At 37.9% G+C, this 20422-nt stretch overlaps 1 protein-coding gene across 1 annotated transcript in view; it reads right to left on the bottom strand.

The window, feature by feature from the left end:
• LOC140235722 (uncharacterized) overlaps window positions 1–18739 on the bottom strand; it is a 64729-nt gene extending 45990 nt beyond the window's left edge. The window contains exons 1-2 of the mRNA XM_072315737.1: window positions 18625–18739; window positions 6222–6389 (exon numbers count right to left, since the gene is read on the bottom strand). Of these exons, the coding sequence (XP_072171838.1) occupies window positions 6222–6374 (153 nt within the window). The 5' untranslated portion in view covers window positions 6375–6389; window positions 18625–18739. The remainder of the gene's footprint in view (window positions 1–6221; window positions 6390–18624) is intronic.
• Window positions 18740–20422: the final 1683 nt, after the last annotated feature.

Below are 20422 nucleotides of genomic sequence, written 5' to 3'. Positions count from 1 at the left end.
TTTATAATCAAAATTTCTTCTTGTCATACAGTGTAAGCATGATTTTGCCTGCTGATGCTACTTTGTCAATCAAACTTTCATTACTTCTGTACACTGTTACCAAGGGATCACAAAGTCCTTGCTTTGAGTTGTTTGTGATTCCTCCACTAAAATTTGTATGTTATCTGTCTGTATGTAATCACATGAAATTAAAAAACGAGCCGTTATTTTGCGACAGTCACCACTGCAGTTCTCATCTAAATTGACGTTCTAATGATCGGATATGAGTTATACAAATGTAATGCTCTCTTAGAAGCATCATACTGACTAGTAGTTTCACTCTGTGAAATACACCTAAAACAGGAACATCCTGTTGGTTTTAAGTGCCTTACATAGAAGGAAATGAAATGAATCCAACTCAGTTGAACAGAAATATTATGGTAAAACACAGTCCTCATTGATGAATAAGCTATTGCAATGATAAAGGACATTATTACTGGTGATACTACATCAGTATTTTTGTTGTTGTCATGTACAACGTATTGGCACCAATAGTGTACATATCGCTGTAATTCGTTATCTTTTTTTGCTATATCAATGCGCTTAGAAATGCCAGTATTAAGTGAGCTATGTGTTATCTTCTATCATTATTATTATTATTATTATTATTATTATTATTATTATTATTATTATTATTATTATCATTATCATTATTATTATCACTATTATTATCATCATTATTATTATTATCATTATTTTCAGTACTGCACTGATGCACGATAAATGTGAAATCATGATTTCTTCTTTCTAAATCTTTAATGTAAAAAAAATAAGAGTTTGCAAGTCAATATACATGAAATACCTGCCCAATATAAACTGACCGAGGCATTTAAGCATTGATCTCTGCATGTGTGTTAATCAAACTGTTGCATTCCTATAAGTGTACAAGTGAATAATGTAATCAAATTGCCCTGGACCTTCATTTGCTGCCTTTGTAGGATTGTCTTTTCTCCCGGGAATAGTCTCTACTTCACCATCAGAAACATTTGCATTTCTAACAAGCTGAGGGGTGTAATTGCACAATGACTGTGAGCTATAATGAATCATTCCCTCCTTACCTCTAGGTCTCTAAAATGTTTCCAGTACGCTCCTACAAGCCTTTGTACACACATTAAGCTGTACAATACTCCTTCCTAAGTGTTTGTTGCTTGATATACAGTATTGTGGCAATGACAAAGCCCATGCTAAGCAGTGACCATGTTTGTTGCCTCTTTCACACACACACACACACACACACACACACATACAAGATAAATAAATAAAAATAGAAATAGATACACATGATAGTTTTGTACCTTGCTTATACCTCTCTACTCTAAAACAAGATATACTGGTAGCATATTTTATAAAGGGACAGAAATAAAATATGCACAGTAAGTCTACTACACGTGTAGATTTTTTTCCCTTTTTTTTATCAGGGACTGCACCAAATGAAAGAGATCCACAGTGTATTTTATTTAAGCCTTGAAAAAGTGTGATCTTTCCGTACACGTTAAATCATAAATGCCATGATAGCATACAATGTGTTCCATATGATCTGGATGCATGTAACACCTGTGAGCAGGTCAGCCTTCAGAAAATTACTGGCTGACATACTGTACTGTTTTAGGTTATTCATTACACATGTACATGTACACATTCTAGGGAAAAGTTATATTTAATTCCTATTATCCCCTGCTGTCATTGTAGGACTTACATTGTATATAAAATATACTATCAAAAAAACTATAATAGCATATGTATACACATAACTGGATATTATTCATAGCATATTTGGCGAGCCTTATATAGGATGCATTCTTGTTTTCTTCACCTTCTCTTGAACAATTTACAATGTAGAACCAACTGTGTGTATTGCCCTCATTTCATTCATTTCTGCACTTCGCATAAAGTGAGTCTGAAATAAAACAGCCAGTAAAAAAAAAAAAACGACGACAACAGAAAAGTACTCTTCCATTTTTATTGTCATGTACAGCCAACAAGAATGGCTCATTGATAACTTGTACAACCTGTACGTTTTCCGCCTAATTTCATCAGATTTGCATTCGATTTAACGATCATATTATTCAATTTCAACCGAATTTGAATGATTACCGAGACCAACCTTCAAAAATTTAACCAGTTCATTCAATTTAATTTCACCAGCATTCTAGTAATTTCTATATCATGATTTTCTCACATGAACGTGTAAGAAGCACATTCAAATTCAAATTGCATGCGAAATGCTTTCAATTTCACATCAGCACTGCTGCGATGAATGTTAAGGAATTCAAATTAACAAAAAGGCAAGCATTTACAGCATTTGGGCAGTGTTTTTTTATAACTGCTTACAATGTTCTCTGTAGTACAAAGTAACTCATCTGTCTGAACAAATAATGTTAACTTAATGTACTTTGAATTGGGACCTTTGACTTATACTGAAATTTCTCATTCCTCCGACAAACCATCAGTGACAACTTTCATACACATAACATGCATGCATCCTACATTCCCTTATATATGCATGACTTTGGTGGCTGAGCTCAGATTTGGTGGATCAGATACGTATATAATCCTGAAAATGGACAGAATAGTAGCTGCTGAAGTATTTGATGACAGCAACAGCAAGATTTTAAATCAAACTGTTGATATACTCTTGGAAAAAACAAACAAAAAAACAAAAAAACACAGGTTTACATGCTACAGCCGGGTCAAGAAAGGTAAACAATTGACCAAGGGAAGGGATTTAAAATGTTAACCCGTTGAGGATGGTTTGATTTGCTACAACACACATTTCCCATAGACACCTGCCTGAGTATACTCGGGACTCGTCCTCACAGGGTTAATACGATTCTGGATGTGTCAAAAATTGAGGGATATGACCATTCTGTAAGTGTTTAAATATTCATATTGTTTATAATGAATAAAGTAAAACTGGAAGAAAGATTAGGAAAAAGAGTAATACAGAAAATAAGATTGAAACTAACTGATTGAATGAAACTTTGAAATAAAGATGAAATCATCTTATCTAAAAGTAAAAAATGGAAAATGTGATGTGTATTATACATGTATGCGGTATGAATCACATATATCAGAGCTTGTTTATGTTGATTGAAGCTTTGAATGTTTAAAGTTTGAAGCTGTGTGCCTACACTGTATAAATGAAATTGAAATTGGTACTTGGGATGACATTTAACGTCTGTCCAGCTGACACGAAATTGAATGCTAACTTTTTAAACTTTTAAAATGGATTTCTCTCTAAATTGAATGACAATCAAAAAGGAATGAGTTATTGACATGAAAACAAATTTGAATGATCTAAGCCTTAAAATGAACCATGAGGGTAGAGCATTGATGAAAATCCATTGAATTAAAATAAGATGAAATTGGGAGGAAATAAAAAACCTATAATAACCTTCACAAATACACATGTACCATTCAACTACATGATACACACTACCTATTGATCTTCTTTTTTTTTTCAAATTTTGAAGAGCTCAACCGTGCTCCAAAATTTCTGTGTTTTTGTTGTTGACTGCTGTGATAAAGGAACCACGTTAAAGTACCAGATATGTGGAATGATGAAATGTGTCTTGGCAGTGCATAGTTACTAGAGGATCCTCAACCCTTTTTCAGGATGTGTGCATGTGACACGCAAGCAGACACTTCTAACACACTTGGAAAGCTTCTGCACACACAATGTACACAGTTCCAGTGCTTTTAAACAGCAGAGCTTGCTGAGGGGGGGGGGGGGGGGGGGGGGGAATGAAAATAATTGTTATACATATGCTGACCAATGGCAGCACATCCTAGTGCCATTACTAATTCTATTTATCAATATTTTGCCCTGGGGCACGCCTGCATGTTTTCTTTGTTCAACGGCAGGGATTCGATATTTCTTTCATCTTGGCTGGCTACAATTCAGCACCACCGACTCGCTCTCTAAGATTGTGGCAGTGACACACAGAAATCATTCTCACATTCCAGGAATGTATTGATTGACTGGATTTTTTTTTTCTCTCTCCCTTTTCACAAAAATGGAATTGGGAGTGAACTCCCTGCAAAATTACACACATCAGTATTGGGTACGACTCTACTGAGAAAAGCATGTAACATACACACTCAATATACACAAAATTTATGTATATAACTAGACAGATAGATACATGTAGACAGACAGACTGAGAAAAATAAAGACAATCGTATATAAGATGTATAGTATGCACCTGTGGCAAAGAATGCGAGCATTAAGATTGGTATGATGGACGGTGTACCTTTATACAGTAATATGATTGGATTCATACCTTATCAAGTATAACTTGCAGCATCGGTACAAACAAACAATGTAAGCTGTGTTGTTGGTATAGCCCAATGGGATTTTAAAACCAAATTTCCCTTTCATTTCAACTCAACGCACAAAGGACTGGATACAGAGCTGCAATAAAAATGTCAACACAAATTGAACAATATAAATATTTTTACAGAATGATTGTCAGATCATTAGTGAACAAATAATGCAAATTACACAGGGCGCTGGTAAGAATTATCCAACAGATTTTTGGAACACACGAGGCAAAGCGGAGTGTGTTTTGGACTCAAAAGTTGCAGAGGGTTGACAACACCATCGCGATCAAATAATGTGCATGATTTGTTTTATAAAATGGTAACATGATTTACAAGGCCAGCATCAGCTCCAAGTTAACTGACCTACACACATAATTGCAATGACAACTGTAATAGACAGGCAATGCTACTGAGCGCAGACAAAGCAGTCTTCGTACCAGTCACTAATGCATGGTGAAGATTTCAGTTGGGCCTTCAGACAAAATAAAAGACTGGTCAGTGATAGCTCTCAGCCAATAACTTGATGTAAGGACCTTATCACCATCATCTTATAATATACATCATCCATCCACATGCTACCTGTTATAAAAAAGTTCTTAGTCCCTATGACAGTCAAGGTGTTCATGATGCTTTCAGAGTGGAGGTACACTGTCAATCTTATGTCAAAAAATTACACCAATTAGTTTAGCAGATATGGGTACAGGTATGAATTGAAGTAGCATGAATATGTGTAATATGTGTATATCACCAGAGAGGTGCGCAAGAGATGTCCTTCTAGCACTCTTTTGACACAATCAGAACAGAAAATTGATACTGAATGAAAGAGACTGAGGTTGGATGACACAAAACAACAAACTCTTGCAATCATCTAAAATTGTCTCGGTGCAGTACGAGGATATTTTATGCATTTGACATTCAAGATCAAATTTCATGACCAATTTCTATTTTGCAAGCAAATATGAGAATGCTGCAGACAAATATCTCTTTTTTATTTCAAAAGGGTTGTAACCATATCTTTCATGTAAAATTTAATAATATGTAATTGTATCCTTCACATCATGTGATAATTTGAATAAATGGAGAAATGCAGAAATAAATGGAGAGATATCATATGTACATTTGTGTATTACTGTATGCATGATCACATATATATGTACTGTAAGTGCCTGTGAATGAATAGATTAAGAGATAGATTTGTAATTTATGTCTCGATACATGTACACACTGTACTACTTTGTACATGTTTGCAGGGCTACCAACAGTTCCATATTAAAGGGTGTGTACAGTTCTGGTCGAGGTGAGGATTTAGCTCTTAACGTTTTGCGAGATATTCAGAAACCACTCTATGAGATGTCAAAGAGCATGCAGTTCTAAAGGGTATCAAAAGTTTATTCGACGGAAATTGGTTTTGAAATGGCTGAGATATCCAAAAACAAGGTGAAACAAAGAAATCCTAATAAAGTTGTGGCATGTCGCCTTTTATTATTAGCACTTTTTTTGATATCTCAGCCATTTGAAAACCAATTTTCATCAAATAAATGTTGAATCCTTCTTAAAGTTACATGCTCTTTCATATTTCATAAGAGGCTTTTCATTATCTCACTTAGGAATGTTCAAAACATGAATCCCCATCTCAACCAGTACTGTACAGTCCCTTTAAAGTCAGGAAGAATCCAAAGAGCAATCATAATGGCAGTGCAAAATAATACCTAAATCAGGGAGGCTTTTATCTCTGATGTCAAGACATGAAGAGAAATTTAAGCTTTGGGGGAGACTTTGCAGCTTTGTACTTCCACACAGATACTATAGCTAGATGACTGTACACAAAATAAATCCCAGAAAATTTATATCAACCTTACCCTGAGCGATGATGTCAAAGAGTCCAGCCTGTTTGGAACATCAGATCTAGATGAGGACCTGGATCTTCCCCGCTGAGATAGCTGGACCCTTTGTCGCCCACTCATAACACTTCCTGTTTCGGACTCTCCATATCCATCACTTTCTGTTGACATTTTGTATAGCGATGCCTGGAAAACGATAACATTAAAGACTGTTTTTACATCGGAGTCTATACTTTAACTCCATCAAAGGCTTAAAGTGAGAGTAGCCAACATTAACTGCATCGAAGTGCTATCATGAGAGCTGCTCGACTACTGCTGTGGTAATTGCAAATATGAGAAGTTGCTATCAAATATCATAATATATTTTGTGTTGGCATAAGGTTCAGATATTTAATGATACACATGCTGTGACACTCATTTATCACTCAGTATAAGTAAGCTACAGTAGGTTACTCAATGCTGCACACTGGCACTGGTCCGACATTCCCTGACCAGTAAAAATCACCATTGGACCAGTAATTTTTTCAAGAAATAGCCTAGTAAAAAGTGGAAAAACTGAGTACCTACTGGTCCAACAGACCGGTACAACCTGTCTGTCGGACCAGTAGAGAACTTAGGTTGTAGTGTGTAGCCCTGGGTTACTGCTCATTGTTGCACAAGTTGCTCTCCATTTAGTATTGCTTGGATACTAAATATTATACATGATTTACCATCTACAGTACATCATTTCAATTGATTGTTCATAAAGGGAAAAACAGCACATACAGTATAACATGTCATGTCATGATTGAATAAAACATATATATTATTTATTTATATATATGTAAATATATATATATATATATATATATATATATATATATATATTTATATATGGGCCGTGACACGAGAAAAGGGTCCTTAGGGCATTAAATACTGAAAATTATTTTTCACCTCCACATTGTAGGAGGAACTCTGACGTATTTATATATGCAGGCCTCTTTCTAAAATTCCACTCCTAAATGCCCCAATTACGACATTAAAAAATCATGTTTTGTCCAAATCCTGTCGCCTTTTGATGCGTCTATGCATGTGTGCACAGTTAGTTAGTTGATCTCTTTTTGTGTGTATTGCTTTGTCAAACTTCCGCGCCGTTTTGTGGCGTTTGCGCGCAGCAGCTCTAAGGGCCCTTTTCTTACGTCATGGCCCATATATATGCTGCACATACATCATTTGAAAGAGAAGCATCAAAGTGCCTGATTTGGGTGAACCATGGATTAAGGCACTGGATAAAAGTACCAGGTACTGTCACTGACGCAGACGGACGGACGGACGACGGACGGACAGACGCCGCAGGCGATCCCTTAGACCCCGTTTACACCGCCTGACCACTTTCAGGCCAGCCCAGGGCCGGCCCAGGGCCAGCCCAAATTGCGGTTCTCGGTGTGCGATTACACTGAGAATTTGGGCCGGCCTATATATAAATATTCTGACGGTAGCGGCGCTCTGCATGTGAACAATGATTTCATTGGAGCGCGCCGGCGGGAAATGTGTATTGTGTACGTATGCAATTCTGTGAACTGAATACCTGAGGATATAATGACTATTTTGTCCGACACAGAGCATGGATTTTGGGATAATTCAAATCACAAATAACGTCACATCACTGCCACTACCCAACAAAAATCAATTTCACATTTTCTCACCATTCTTACCTATGCACAAATTTTCTGGAGTGAGGAAAAAAATTACAGAGATGAAGCATTGTGAGACATTGCAGGACAGAATTCTCCGCTCCTTCAAGACAAGATAAGACAAGACAAGACAGCATGCACGATATAAGCACTCATAACATTACGCAATTAAGTCGAGATCGCTGCAGAAAGGAAGCGGAACTCGCATTTGGTACCGCATTTGGGCCAGCGTGCGTTTACACCGAGAAAAGGTCGGCCCAGGGCCGGCCCGACACAACCTCCGGAGCTTGTCTAAATGCAGGTCCAAATTTGGTGCCGCATTTGGGCCAGCGTGCGTTTACACCGACTTTTAGGGCGGCCCAAAAGTCGGTGTAAACAGGCTCTTAGTCTCCCCTTACCTCCGGTGGGCTCGACAAAAAGTGGGTCCCACCTTTTATTAGGATTGCTCTGTTTGGGGTATCTCACCCATTTCAAAATGAAAAACAATAATATCCTGCAAATACAAGGCAATAAAAAAGTCCCAGTACACAATGTCAAGCACAGTTATTTGATGTAGAACTGTACATTTATAACAGCCATAATGATGCCACTACTAGGAAAAGTACAGTAATTGTATGCCTCTTGTCTGATTGTCTAATCACGAAGAATGGATGGGGACAGAGAGACCTCCAAGGTTTTATTTTCCTTGTCTGCAATCTCAACAAAACAAAGACACACATGAACATATTTCACTTTATTTCTACATCATGTTAATTATGAGCAATGCAAATAAACTTGATTCTATCATGTTAATAATTATGGTAATAGTAAATTGATAACATTTTGTCTTAGATACAACAACCTAGAGTGTCATGTTTGAGCATACAGTACTGTATTTTGTTTATTTATCAAATCACTGCCATAATGATCCAGATGGCCATCAGTCCTGACATCATCCAGGATAAGTGAGGTTAGACTGCTTTATTGCACTTGACTTTGAGAGCCCAGATAATGTGGATACAGTGCTTCACAAATTATGATTATTATATCATTAACAATGGTGTGAAATTACAATTTAAAACTACTGTAAAATCATCATGTACAATCTGAAATCTGTAAGTGAAATTCTGGCTTGAAAAGTACAATTGCTACCATGCACAGAATTGTGCATGCAACTATTAGAGAAGAGAAATGACACTGATCAACAGCAATGCCACTCTATTGATGACTGCTCTTTTGCAGGCCTGGTCAGTAACCAATAATCAATTCAGACAAAGCATTCAACTCTGTTCATGATGATACTACAAAATGCTGCCTGGCGTTACACATACCAGGGAGATGAGTCGTCTCAACTCCCTGCACATACTAAATTTTCCATCAAGACCGGAACACTTGAATGCCATGAAAACAAAGACCTTGACTGCAGCAGGTTAACAGACCGATAGTGGGATAAGCTCACATTATTTTAGATGACACTGAAATTTACAGCCAGAGCCCTTTCCAAAAGAAAAAAAAAAATGCAGTTACAAGTGCTGTACTATCAGTTTGCCTTTATCGCTTAAGTGATGCATGAACAATCAGGGAAAAGTGCACTTTATGTAATAACTGCACTTTAGTGCAGCTAGGTTGTGTGAAAATTAATGAAAGTGTATTTCACTTAATTCTAGAGAGCCAGGGGGGGGGGGGGGAGGGGATACTTACACAAGGAAATTATTTTCCTCTTGTAACAAATCCACATCAATTGGAGGTGCATCGTACTTAATACTGTTTATAGAGCACTGTTCAAACAGCTACAAACATAATTTGATATAACAAATTCATCTATGGTTTTGATTTCTGTGAAGAATCCCCCCCCCCAAAAAAAAAAATAATAATTTAAATAAATAAAAAAAAATGACTAGAAATATTGCTATGGTGACTGGTTTGCCTCCATCATACTGCATTATTCTCCCATACACATGCTGATAAAAAAAACCCCTGAAATGACATGTTGGAAAGTTTGATTGCACAGTTTAGTGTTTATAAAAAGTGTACATTCCTTGAACAACATTTCATATGGATGGCTGAATTGTTTCAGGAAACAAATATTCAGGAATTTCAGCATTTTCACTTGAACTTTAAATCTCTGACCTCATGGCCCACATTTTTTTTCCTCAAATAATCACTAACTGGTAATTCCACTTGCACTATGTTCAAAACATGGGGAATATAGGGACATTTTAACTTTATCACTCAGCATTTGACCAGATGACCTACATTGTAAATCTTTCCTTGTGCAGTATTGCATTCAACACCTACAAAACTGTGTGTATGCACTGAGTGATTTTTAATGTAATGTACATTGTACATGTACGAAGAAAATAAAGCAATTTCAGCATCAAATGGCTGATTTTTTTTTAAATTCTAACCTGACTTTTCACCCTTGATCTTTGACCTATGACCCCAAAATTCTTACGAGAATCATCTTCAGGCAGTACATGCATATTCCTGAAGATAACTTGTGCCATTTCAAGATATGGAGAAAAAGTAAAATTTTAGCATTTTTACTGGACTTTTGATCTTTGGCCCAAAACCTTTCATTGAGAATCTTTACCAAGTAATACTCGTATTATGTATGTACACTAAATTTAATACCATCAGGGATCGCAGAGATATGGGAAAATAGTGAAATTTTACGAATTTGACCTTGACCTTTGACTTTGAGCATGTATGCCCAAAATATGATGGGCACAGCTTTGTCCACTCATACGTACGTATACATTTGGCAAGTTTCATTTGGATACCTCAAAAGGTTCTTAAGTTATGCTGTCCTTAAAATCGATTACAATATGGACGGAAGGATGGAAGGATGGACAGACAGAAAGACAAATATAATGCCTCCAGCGACACTTCGCAGTTGAGGCATATATAAAGTTGATTGAGTCAACAGAATTTATTGTTTGTATAAATTTTGGATGCAAATTTTGTTGTTGTGCATTAATGATGCACATACGTTTGATGCTTATTGCTTCTTATGAATCGGGTCCACTCACGACTGTACATCAATACTGTAAAGGGAGCTTCTGTTTATTACATAACGGAGAGTTTAGCAGCTATGCTCATACAACTAGACTAGATCATCTCATCACTTTAATAGCGCTTTTGTACTGACAAAGAAATGAAACACAACAACAACAACAACAAAAATGTTTGCATCTTCCCCTTGTTATCCTGCCTCAGAATTCCATCTACGCCTAAATATTGGTATACATTCAAAACTGATCAAGATACCGGTACAATGTACATGTACATACGGTGTATGCATGTACCATCATTGCAGCTATTCTGCAGTGTGTATCAAAAAAAAAGAAAGAAAAGGTAATCCAACTTCAGGTACTATTCTTCAAAAACACAAGAATTTCAAAAGTCATGTACTTAGCATATCATGAAAGAGCAACTTTTTTCTTTCCATTGATACCAATTTTAGTTGTCAGATCACACTCATTGATGAGAAAATTGTTCTTAAATAATACAATGCAAAAATACACTTTTTCCAACTTCCAGGGCTGCGTTCATTATCTTTCCCCTGTTTAAACGGCTTTCAAAAGCCATTTCCAAAGCCCTTTCCAAAGCCGTTTCAAAAGTCCTTTAGAAACGGCTTCCAAAATAGTTGCGTTTATCAACTCTTTGCAAACACGATAACTGGCCTGTCACTGAACAGCTGCATTGCGCAATTCCACCCGAGGAGAAGAGGTCATATAAGGCGTGCATGGTTTGTAACTGCAGTACAAAGCCGTATCAAAACAGCTTTGCATTTATATCGCTTCAAAGGTTTTAGAAGTAGAAACAGGTTTCTGGAAACCTGTTTAGGAAACCTGTTTGGGAAAGCACAATTTGCAGCTTTTGAAAAGGCTTTCCGAAAAGGCTGACAGCTTTGCGTTTATCATCTCGTAAAAATTCCCTGAAGCCGTTGGAAAACCTGTTTCTGCCGAGAAAAAGAGTTGATAAATGCACCCCAGATCTTGCAAACAGACACTAACCCAAGTTCATGCTGTCAACAGAGGAGGTCTTTTCGCTAAGTTTTATGCATAGCACCTGGAGTATGTGAGGCATCTGTGGAATTTTCCCTATTCATTCGCCTTTTTTTCAGTCAAATGAATTATTCATTAGATGCCTTACATACCAGATTGATTGAACATTACAAAAGTGACCAACATGACCATGTGCTGTGAAATGCAGATGTCATTTTTGTCAACATGCCACATGTTTTCATGTTGTGAATGGGTGCATTAAAGCATATGGACATGTGCTTACATGCAAAAATCACAAAATGGTTCAGCTTACAACTGAGCAGAGAGTTTTTGTTGTACAGTGTAACTAAGTTCCATGAGACTGGGAGTCTGCAACAGACTCATTAGGCTTTCAGGGAACACTTTCCCAATCGAAAACCACCATCATTAAAGACAATCTCGGCAAATGTTAGAAAGTACGAAGAGCATGGTACCAGCCTAAATCACAACAAGGAGAATTCTGGGAGAAAACGGACTTGAAGATCTACAGAACATTGAAGCAGTGAGGCAGCAGCTCCAGCAACATCCAAGGGGAACAAGTTCGAGGAGAAATGGATTGGAATTACCTTCGGCAACTTTCATTCGCATCACAAGACTGGACTTGCATTATGCACCATTACAGGTTACACATCAGACATCAACTGACTGAACGTGATTTCCCCAGAAGACTTGATTTCTGCAGATGGTTCATAGCCCGCACGGACGGAAATGCAAATTTCTGGCAGAATCTTAGAATCGGTGATGAGATGGTGATGAGGAATGGATGGCAAGGTAAACTTACATAATGTCATTGAATATGCCCCTGCATGACACCCCCCCCCCCCCCCCCCCCCCCGAGGGAAACTTGGATGTGAATATGAACAGAGCAAAATTGACTGTGTGGGTTGGTCTTTGTGGGAGCGGCCAGGTTATTGGACCCTTTTTCTTCCAAAGGAACGTGAATGGTAAGATTTGGTCTTCAAATGCTCAACGAAGACATGGTACCGCAACTGGAGGAACACTTTGAGCAACAGGCTCGCAGCACATTCAGAAGACTCTGGTGGGTTCAGGGTGGCGCACCGGCTCATTGTCTTGTTGCAATCCGCACTCGTCTAAGAGAACTCTTTGGAGAAAGAGTTATCACCCTCAACCATGAAACTGAATGGCCACCGAGATCACCAGACCCCATATCTTGTGATTGTTTCCTCTGGGGCCACTGAAAGAACAAGATGTATGCAACTCCTCCTCGTAATCTCCAGGAACTGCAAGGATGCATTCGCGACAAAGTTACTGCCTTACGCAACAAACCGGATATGGTGAGGAGATCCGTTCAAGACATGGTACGTCGCTGCGAGCTACTATAGTATGTGTTGAAAGGGAAGGTGGCCATGCGGAAGGCTATGGACCATAAAAGGTAAGAGGAAACCCTCAACTCAAACCTGCTGTCGTGCAAGCTGGCCGGTTTATTTGACCAATTTCATTGACGAGTCTCATGCATTTCAGTGAGACACTGAATGCTCGAATTCCCATATGATAATGCTCAAACTTGGAAAAATGGCAATTTATCATTGTTGACTTTAAAGTTAATATGCTCAGTCATGCATGACATTTTTCAACACAATTGGGTATCAATGGAAAGAGGAAGAGTTCCTCTTTCCTCACAGCCACAATTGCGCTCTCCATAGTTGACAATTATAAAAAGGAAGGCCTCAAAATTTGGATTACCTTTTTTTTTGATATGCACTGTAGTGTTTGCAAAAATCATCACTCAAGTTTCATTTGAGTTGATATCTTTATGATCTCTTTGGATTCACCTTCATACAGTGACATTACAATTAGTGCTTCAAAGCATTGGCCACTTAGATGAATACAGTAAATTTATAGACTATCTTGGAAGTATTTTTTATGCATCCATGCAAGGTACAATGTAGCTGGTACTGGGTGCATCCAGGGGCCAGCGATAAATTGATCTGTTTGTGGCATGATTGCATTAAATGATGTAGCATTACAGGGCTTCATCCTGGCAAAGACATTGTACAAATATTGTCCTTTTGTGGAGGTGGTAGGAATTTTTTAAATGAAAATAAGGGAGTGGCGATTTATCATGTAGCAAACCAATATCATTGCCTGGTGTTACCCTTATAAAGTGTAACCCAAGTTCGGCTGTAAATGATAAATCTTTTATCAAACTGTAGAGACTGTTAGATCTTTCTTCAAAATTGAATTTACAATAATACAGTAATTGAATCTTAAGTTTCGCACACCAGTTATGCATTTTACCCAATTACACATGGTGATATCATCATAATTTTGTGACCAATTTGCACAAAAAACCAACATAAATGTAAATAATATCTAAATTTAAATTTTGGTGTACAATCTAGCAAACCTCTCCATCCCCTTCCCTCTTTAAATAGACTGCATGTTTTTTCTTTTCCATGTAATATCGAAAAGGAAATTTGGTAGAGATTTGTGCTCACATTAATGGGTAAATTGTGAGGTGATGACATGATCATCTAACCATGTAATGTCCATAAAATAAAAAAAATAAAAATACAGCTGCAAACAGGGTACAATTGACTAAATCATCACATGTGCATAAAGTTCAATATTGGTCATCAGAACTTTGCCCATGTCAGAAAAACAGCATGCAACAGATAATTTGTTGCAGCAGAGCATTTTGTACAACACCCCATGGACACATGCTTGGCCACAGGAAGCTGTATTTCCAGTGATTCTGGTGCACTTTGGTTTTCTGAAATATTGAAATATATGGATATGGAAGTAAATTAGCACCACCCTACATTACACAGTGGTAGAAAAACATGCCAGAGGTTGATCTTGATTTGATGGTGGCATTCTGGTAGGTCTTAAGGTTTAATTTGAAATCAATGGAAGGTGCTTGTCATAATAATATGGGAAGGGTAGGCAGTATTCCAAAGTTTAGGGACCATCAAGTATGAAAAACATGATACCCCAATTGATCTGATGTATCTGAGGTGAAATTTGTGAGTTAGCGAAGTGGAGATTTTAGTGATGGTTGGTAAAAATGAAGGTATCTTGAAGGTAAAGAAGGGGTGTATCTATATGCCCCTCCTTACCTTCAAGAGTGGTTATATGAATGTATAGGGTGTATTTATCATCATCATTTTATGGAAGTTAATAAAAAAAAGACAAAGCAAACAAATTGAAAGAGGTAACAACATAATAAACATACATTGTAACAGAAACATTACATTACAGTACAGTACATCAACTTGTATGTTGCCAAGGATAAGACCGAAGAGGTATAAATGACCATGCAGGGCAAATAAAAATTAGACGTGAGATAGACTTAGAGGATTCCTAAAAAAGAAAAAAAGAAAAAAAAAGTACAACACATTAAACAGTTCTGTTTGGATCTCATCTCAGAATAGGCCCCTTCCCCACAAAAAAACAACAACAAACATACAAGCAAACAATGAATGAATGTCAGAACTTAAAATTTATCTCATGACAGTACACAAGGAGACTACTTATAGTAGTCCATCTGAACAGCTTCAGAGTTCAAACTTCAAAGTTAGAACACATTTGTCTATTTACGGTTTTTGTGGAGACCAGCAAATAATATCAATAGAAACATATTCTACAGTTCGAGGTTCTTGTCTTGGCAAGAGTACCTTGTGCACCTCTAATTTTGCTATAGATCTACCACTCTACAATGCCCCACTGTTGTTAGCTTATAAAATGCACAAATACACGCTGTCCCAACCACTTGCCAAATGGGTGTACTTTGTTGTACATGTGTACATTTGCGCATACAAGTAAAGAAGGTAGTGTGGCATGGAAAAATAAGTATGAGGAATTCTCTCCCTTGTCTTTTCAGTGCTAACTACAGTGTTGTAGATCTAGACTTCTATTCTCAAGTTTGCATCATCAACAACCATGCACTTTGGGGGCCTAGATCATCGGTACAAAATTGTACCTCAATCTGCGTCTGCCAAGAAGGTGATATCCCTTGAACCACCATGCACTGAGCAGCTGGCGAGCTTCTCTTGTTGAATGGAATGCCATTTGACAAGGTCGCACCGCCTCACACTGGGATCTTGACAATTTAGCCTGCGATGTCTGAGTTTCAACAAAAAACTGAGTGATGTCACATGTCGTTGCTCTACATTGAAGGATTTACTACAAGGTTAACTCTTTTTTACAACTTGCTTGGTCGGGCAAGCAGATTTTCAAACTGTTGAAGAACACTTGCCCGAACAGTGATTTTACTTGCCTGAGAAGAAAACTCAGAAATATAAGAAATTTATGTAGAAAATCAATTGTAAGACAGTCAATCTCGTGAACTTGATAAAATACTATCATTCGAATAAAGAGCACACGCGGATTCACACGCTTATTCACATTGGAGTAAACAAACTTGGTTCAATCGAGTGTTGGTGTTGCATTGCATTGGGGCTTCTTCTTGAAAGTATTGGAAAGTTGCTGAAATGAAATTAAAGTGCATTGCATCACTATCTAAAACAGTCATTATCTTTGGGCTTCTGTATGGTTGTCTTCGGCTGCATGAAATTGAAAGAAGGTGACTTCAAAACTTTTTGCTTGCCAAATTTGGGCAAGCATTTTATACTATAGCCTCATTGTTCCAAAACACTTACCAGACTTTGATTTTCACTTGCCCAGGGCAATTGGGCAAAATATTTTACATAATGGTTTTTAAGCCTACCTCACACTGTGTGATTTCTTGCGATACATATTACAATGTCACATCATGGAAGATTGCCAGTTGGCTTGGGATATTATCATAATTTCAAATCATATGGAGGTTTGCCACTGTCGAGTTGTGTTGAGTTCCATGACCCTGCTCATGCCCACATGGAAGGAAGGGCATTTAGGCTGCGTTTATCAAACTCAATCTAGAGAGAATCACGCTTCAAAATGCGTTTGGAATGACATTTGCGAACATGGTGTGAAACATAATTGTCGGGGTGCCATGTTTATAATGTATCTAACCATCATCAAATTGTGATTCAGGTGTTGTCACTGCGCATCTGCTTTGCGCAGTTCAACCCGGGAAGAAGAGGTCAACTGAGGCTTATGTTGTCACATGCAGGTTGTACAATGTATACTGCATAGAAGTTGACCTTGCTTGGCAGTTCTGAGATATAAATGCGTTTCAAAACAGCATTGCGTTTATCTACTTTCAGAAAGGCGATCATAGTCTCAAACATGTTTTTCCAAATGTCCTTTGAATGGTGTTTCAAAACGGCATTTCTAAACGCGTTTGAAAACATGGTTTGTATTTATCAATCGCCCGAAAATGCCTCAAACACGTTTAAGATCATGATTCTGCCTCAGAAATATTTTTATTATTATTTTTGCTAGATCTAGAATCTAGACCTTTCTATTTACAGCTCTGTAAAGTAAATTTAAATCTAAATGTTCAAAACAACAGGACTTCAACCTAGCTCTGCCTCTAACAACTTTAGCTAGCTAGAGAGAGTCTTGACCGAAAGATCGGTCTGTATCTGGCCGTCGGGGAAATGTTCCGCGGAGACTGCGTCTGGCTTCACGGATCCCCTCCTCATATGTCTACGGAGGAAAGCGATAACGTCAAAAAAATAAAAGACTCCTTCGGACAGATGGATCTTTCTGTCCAACGGTTATAACGTTAACTCTAACGTTAGAGAGAGTCTAACAGTTTTTTAGATCTCATAGAGTTTAATTGAGACTCTCGTCTCTCGTCCTTATCTAACTACACGCAGCCGCGACAAAACGCGGCTACACCTCTATTCCTTCGCAGACGTTGTCATTTTTCAGTGTGGTTGTGCGACTCCTTCATGAATATCTTTATTAATCGTGGAAAACTAAAATACAAGGAATTATCGTAATCTCTGATAATCATTCAATAATCGATATGCGATTTTTTGTTTAATTACGTCAAAAACTCACCGAAATCTGTGGCTGAAATCAGGTCTGTAAACGTCCTTATTGCTTCACTCCTCATCTGCGTGTAATTATGAATGACATTCACTCTCGTATGCTACAAAATAGGTAGTCGGAGAGGCGCCCTCTAGCTCTCCGACTACCTACGACCTACGTTGTACGTTGTAGTATACGAGAGTGAATGCCATTCAAATAACACGCAGATGAGGAGTGAAGCAATAAGGACGTTTACAGACCTGATTTCAGCCACAGATTTCGGTGAGTTTTTGACGTAATTAAAGAAAAAATCGCATACCGATTATTGAATGATTATCATAGATTACGATAATTCCTTGTATTTTAGTTTTCCACGATTAATAAAGATATTCATGAAGGAGTCGCACAACCACACTGAAAAATGACAACGTCTGCGAAGGAATAGAGGTGTAGCCGCGTTTTGTCGCGGCTACGTGTAGTTAGTCCTTATCCTACCTACTTGTAGATGAGTCTATCTTATCTGTAAGGAGAAAATCTGGTCATGCTGGCTGGTCGCAGTAAATTGCGCGATTCTGCAATTCCTGCAATACAACCAGTGTCCTTACTATGAACAGAGAAAGCCAGTCCTCGGTTCTGGAACACGCGAATAGTAGTAGGTGGGATCAATGCCGCTGGGACCGTAAAAAACAAATCGCCATGCTATTTATGATGGACGCGGACGGCGACGGCTAACGACACTGTCAACAGTACTGTATACATGCATGCTGTGCCTGTGGACATTTTGGGTAAATCGTTGCAGAGAACGTAAAACACGGTTAAATGAAATGCTATTACCTTGATAGGCAGCTCATCGTTCTTCGAAAATGACTGATTCCGGTCCCTGGCACAGTTTCTCAGGATGATTAAAGTGAAAAATGCTTCCACCACCCAGATTTCTAGCTGAGTGCTGGATCAGTCACGCGTCAGGTGCGTCCCTCCGATCCCATGGCCCACTTGCACTACTGCACTACTCAAATCGGCCGCTTTTACCGGTCATTTGTGAATTCTATTCTAAGAGCTGAACCGTGATTGGCTCAAATGGCTGTTGTTGATCCATGCATCACCATTGTACAAGTGAATGGAATCACTAATGTGAATGGGGTACAATGTGGTGGGGGGGGGGGGGGCTACTTCAGAACAGCTTTTTGAAGTAACTAAGAGCTAAGTTTGCAGCTGGCCTCTTCTTTTTTTTTTTTTTTTTTCAAACTTTCTCCCTCAGTAGGTTACTCAGTACATGTATTATCCTTCCCTTACGAAGATGGCAAGTGTTAGGCCTACTTTATATACTACAAGGGGCCGCTTTTGGCTCTTTAAAAAAAAAAGGAAAATTACATCGTTTCCCGTCAAAGGGGTTACCATTGACCCTTGAGCACCCATGCCTAAAAAAAAAAAAGGGGGGGGGGTGGGAGGAGGAGAAGAAGAAGAAAGTTCCCGATGCAATTACCCGATACCATTAGAACAATTGTAACTCTAACTGTGCAGTTGCAGAACGAGCAAATTGAGGATCGAGGGGTATGAAAATGACTATATACAACTAAAGGAATGTAATCATAATGTAATAATAAAAGCCTCGAATGCTACATAGACTCCTATATTTCGCTCCAGAGAATACAAAGAGGCATTGAAAAGGAGCATAATTATCACCACGATAGGCCATCGTTTTTATGTCTGTTCTGTACCTGTCAAGATGGGCTGCAAAGCAGAGGTGCCTGATATGCATGTGTATGTAGTGGCGATATTGGGGGCGATACATAAAAACACAGAAAATACAAGTGGCCCTGTTAGTGTATCTGAAAAAAAACCCACTTTTTTTCAGGTTCAGGTTAAAGGGCGTTTACTTCTAGCAAATCCACTGTATAATAAGTATAGGCCTACAAGTAACATGAGGTCAATAATTATGTTTGGGGCACATCTCTATTAGTGCCTACAAGAAATTTGTGACGAGTGTGCCTTCAACATAAATTAGTAGGCCTACTAGTTTTTCATTCCAAAATATGCAGTATCATATATTATAGAAATACAAAACCGAGGTAAGGACAAGGACAAAGACAGAAACATAACAGAAACAGTGAATGAAAAATCACGCCACAACGGGCTACAAAAACTTTGGTTTGTTTTTTTCTTGTGCTTAGTCGCTAATAGTTTGTCGTATAAAAAGACACATCATGCAAGGCATCATCGTGATACTTGCCACCACTCTGATCACTGCCGTTCATTTTGTCAATGACGTTGAGCACTATAAACCCCCATAGTTAACACCGTCAAGACTCAAACGCGGAACAAAAGGTGAAAAGTACCATGACTTGACCATAATAAGACCTGTTTTATGCGCCTTAAGAGCCCTCAATCCCATACCAATCACAAGATATTATATATATATATATAATAAATAATATATATTTTATTGATAGTGTACTTATTAGTGAAAAGAAATCCACCAAGTTCTTAGGTGTTATTTTGGATCTAACTTTGACTTGGAATGAACATATTCAAAAAATATGTACTTCGATTTCATAGGTGATTGGTATTTATACTTTATAGGTTGAAACCAATTTTGACAAAGAACGTTCTTTTAATTTTGTACAATTCTTTC

Source organism: Diadema setosum, chromosome 1, assembly GCF_964275005.1.
Source record: "Diadema setosum chromosome 1, eeDiaSeto1, whole genome shotgun sequence".
Classification (NCBI taxonomy): Eukaryota; Metazoa; Echinodermata; class Echinoidea; order Diadematoida; family Diadematidae; genus Diadema; species Diadema setosum.
The sequence above is the reverse complement of the archived record's forward strand: the minus strand, read 5'-3'. Positions and strand labels throughout refer to the sequence as shown.